This window comes from Silene latifolia, chromosome 9, assembly GCF_048544455.1.
Source record: "Silene latifolia isolate original U9 population chromosome 9, ASM4854445v1, whole genome shotgun sequence".
Taxonomy (NCBI): Eukaryota; Viridiplantae; Streptophyta; class Magnoliopsida; order Caryophyllales; family Caryophyllaceae; genus Silene; species Silene latifolia.
This window is the reverse complement of record NC_133534.1, coordinates 34923513-34926800: the sequence shown is the minus strand read 5'-3', so window position 1 is coordinate 34926800 and position 3288 is coordinate 34923513. Positions and strand designations below refer to the sequence as shown.

The 3288-nt window shown below is 35.3% G+C and overlaps 1 protein-coding gene across 1 annotated transcript; it reads left to right on the top strand.

Moving 5' to 3' along the window:
- Positions 1-425: 425 nt before the first annotated feature.
- On the top strand, positions 426-2691 carry LOC141600851 (uncharacterized). The gene is made up of 3 exons (XM_074421108.1): positions 426-774; positions 880-1314; positions 2687-2691. The coding sequence occupies exons 1-3, from the start codon at positions 426-428 to the stop codon at positions 2689-2691; spliced, it is 789 nt and encodes a 262-aa protein (XP_074277209.1).
- Positions 2692-3288: the final 597 nt, after the last annotated feature.

Here is a 3288-nt window from a genome sequence, read left to right as displayed (position 1 = left end):
GGGACTCGTGTGGTTAAGACACGACGTCTGGCTGAGGATCCGGTTGGGTCCCGGACCCGGTACGTCTGGGCGAGTTCCGTTACCTGTTTGTGGTTGTTGGTATGTCTGGGCATGTCCCGGTACCAGTGTGGTTGTCGGTATGCCTGAGCGTGTCCCGGTACTGTGGTGGCGCTCATTTGATAGTATGTCATCCATATCATAGTCATGTTGCATATTCACACACTCGAGTCGTGTCACACTTTATTTATTGAAACTGACGTTTGTGTGTCCGTGTAATTGCTTAAATACAAGTTGTTTGGATAACACGCGGGAGACGGGACGAGCTTGATAAGTCACGAGACGAGTATAGTTGGTTAGAAAAGAATAGTGGTCATGAGTTGTATTTTTTTCATTAGTTTACATTTGCTTGCTCTTCTGGCTTACAAATGAACAAACAGAAATCTAGTGTGTACTTTAATGGGGTGCAAAGAGCTAAAAGGGATCAAATAATTGCTCTCTCTGGGTGTGTGGAAGGGACACTCCCTTTTAAATACCTAGGGGTTCCTATAAATGCTGGCAGGCTTATTAGTAAAGATTGTACTGTTCTGGTTGAAAATATAGTTGAGAAGATCAGAGCTTTTGGTGTTAGGAAGTTAACTTATGCTGGTAGGCTGGTGATTGGGAAGTCTGTGTTAGTTTCCCTCTATACCTACTGGTCTAATATCTTCTTAATTCCCAAGTGTGCTCTGAGGAAAATTGATAATATCTGTCGCAACTATATGTGTGATGGGACTAGTGAGTATATGAGGTCCCCTCTGGTAGCTTAGCAACAGGTCTGCCTCCCTAAGACTGAAGGTGGGCTAGGCATACGTTATATTCAGGATTGGAACATTGCCACAGTGGGTAAACTTGTTTGGTGGGTTTATAGCAAGCCAGATAATCTTTGGGTTAAATGGATTCATCAAATTTATATGAAAGGGATTGAATGGGACTCTTATTCTCCTAAGAACCATATGAGTGGCAATTGGAAAGCCATTTGTAAGGTTCGTGACATTTTTCAACCTGGGTATTTGTCTGGAACTTGGCTTGCTAATGGAGGTGGGTATACAGTTAGCTCAGGCTATGAGTGGCTGAGACACAGAGAACAGAAGGTTGGCTGGGCAAAATTGATCTGGCATAAGTGGATGCTGCCAAAGCATAGCTTCCATTGTAGGTTGATTTTTAAGAATGCCCTAAATGTAAAGGACAAATTATTTCGCCATGGGATTACAACTGATGATAGCTGTTTTATTTGTCATGCTGCTCAGGAGACTGTGGTCCATTTACTGCAGCACTGTCAGTATGGTCTGTTGGAGCTTGTGTCCTTCACAAATTAGTGTGATAACATTTGTAAATCTCTTACAGGTTCACAAGGGTATACTTCGTATTTTATCAGTTGATTAACTATTACCTAATAACGGTTGGCTTGCTAGAAAGTTTGACGTTATTATCATACAGATGGCGGTGATCAACTGGTCCCTAAATGTCACACCTATAGGATGTGTTTGAGAGGTGTGGTTATGGAAATATAATCACATTGATGCCTTATATGACTAAACAGTTAGTCAATGTGTTGATGAGATAATTATTTAATGAAGATTAAATAATATTAGTTGAGACGAATTAACTGTCAATTCGTAAATTGAATATAATAAGTTATATTTAATTAATGTATATGATGTTAGCTTGGACGACTTAATATGTTAATTCGTAATTAAATGTAATCGGTTATATTTAATCAACAAGATGAATGTGTCATAGTGGTAATAGTAAGGGTACTCAAACCAAGAGGTTATGAGATCGATCCTCACTAGATGACAATTTATAAATAACACATTTTATACATTTTTGGAATAACCGAAAATAAGGATTTTAATCCTCATTATTTCGGTGGTATTGGGCCGAAATGAGGAAGAAAAAAACTCCCCATTCACTTCTCTTTTTCGGTTAGAATAAGAGGAGTAGGGAGCTCGTTTTTTTACCTAAAAATTTTTAACCTACTCCTGCCTCTCATCTCAAAAAAACACAAAACCCTAATTTTACAGAAAATTTGAGGGATCGATTCTAGCAAAAGAACAAGGGCATATCTCATATCGTCTTGGGTGCAACTGATAGGAGAATATCATTGCGATATTGTTCATAGGCCATAAAAGCTAGGACCGGAGGTTATTTCTTAATCCTTTATGCTTTTGTTTATACAATTTAGTTTTATGATTCGTAATCATCACTCTATATTTTGTTATAATCTTTAAAATTAAAGGGATGCATACAGATAAATCCCACAAGTGGTATCAGAGCCAAGGCCACGAATTTTATTTTGATGATTTTCATAAAATTGTTCGTAAACAACATTAGGGTTTCGAAAAAAAAAATTAATCGGTTGAAATTTTTTTTGTGCCGAGAACAATCTTTTTTTTGCAGCCGTGTTGTTGCGTTTTTGTTGTTGTTTTATTTCCATTTGATTTTCATATTATTGTTTTTAATCAGCTAAGATAATAATATGATAATTTGTAGATGTTTCGATTTTATAAATCGAGATGTAAATGGAAATCGTTTTTGTCGGATTGATGAATTGTTTTTACTGTTTTGGGCATATGACTTAATTTAACAAAAGTTCAAATCAATTATGATAATTGGTTTTATCATGATTTAGATATTCTATTAACAGGTTAAATTTGAATAATCTAGTTTGAATATGTATTTAAATTATAAGTTGAATATGTCAATCTTGTTAATAGCAACTATAAACGATCTTGTTCATCAACATGTTTTTGCAATTTAGGGCATTTTTGCCGCAAAAGAAAAAAAAGGGGGGCTGTTTTTTAGGGTTTGCCGAGACAAAATGAAAAAAAAAAAAACTGTTATTTTTTTCGTTTTGCTGTTATGACCGAGAAAAAAAAAGGATTCTATTTTTTTTTTTTTTTTTGCAATTACCGAATTTAAAAAAAAAAACGGGCTGTTTAGTTTTTTTTAGCCGAGAGCAAAGAAAAAAAAATTGTTTTTTTTTATTTTTTTTGTTTTAGCCGAGACATATATAAAAAAAAAAAAAAGATTTTGTTTTTGTTTGTTTTGGCCAATATTAATTATACATTACATTTACAATGTATGATTAATTGTTGTGAAACGGTTCACAATTTTAAAGATACCTAATTATTTTAAAGAAGTTTAAAATATTGATGTAACACTACGGATTTTCCTTGGTGACTACTCGACCGAGTAGCGCCTACTCGGCCGAGTAGTGCTGAGGTGGTGTGTTGTTTTGGTTCTGCC

What these genes read in the sequence shown, in the direction of transcription:
- LOC141600851 (XM_074421108.1), top strand. Translation starts at nt 426, where the DNA reads ATGAACAAACAGAAATCTAGTGTGTACTTTAATGGGGTGCAAAGAGCT. An exon ending in CTATATGTGTGATGGGACTA is followed by an intron (nt 775 to 879) that starts GTGAGTATATGA and finishes ACATTGCCACAG; the next exon opens with TGGGTAAACTTGTTTGGTGG.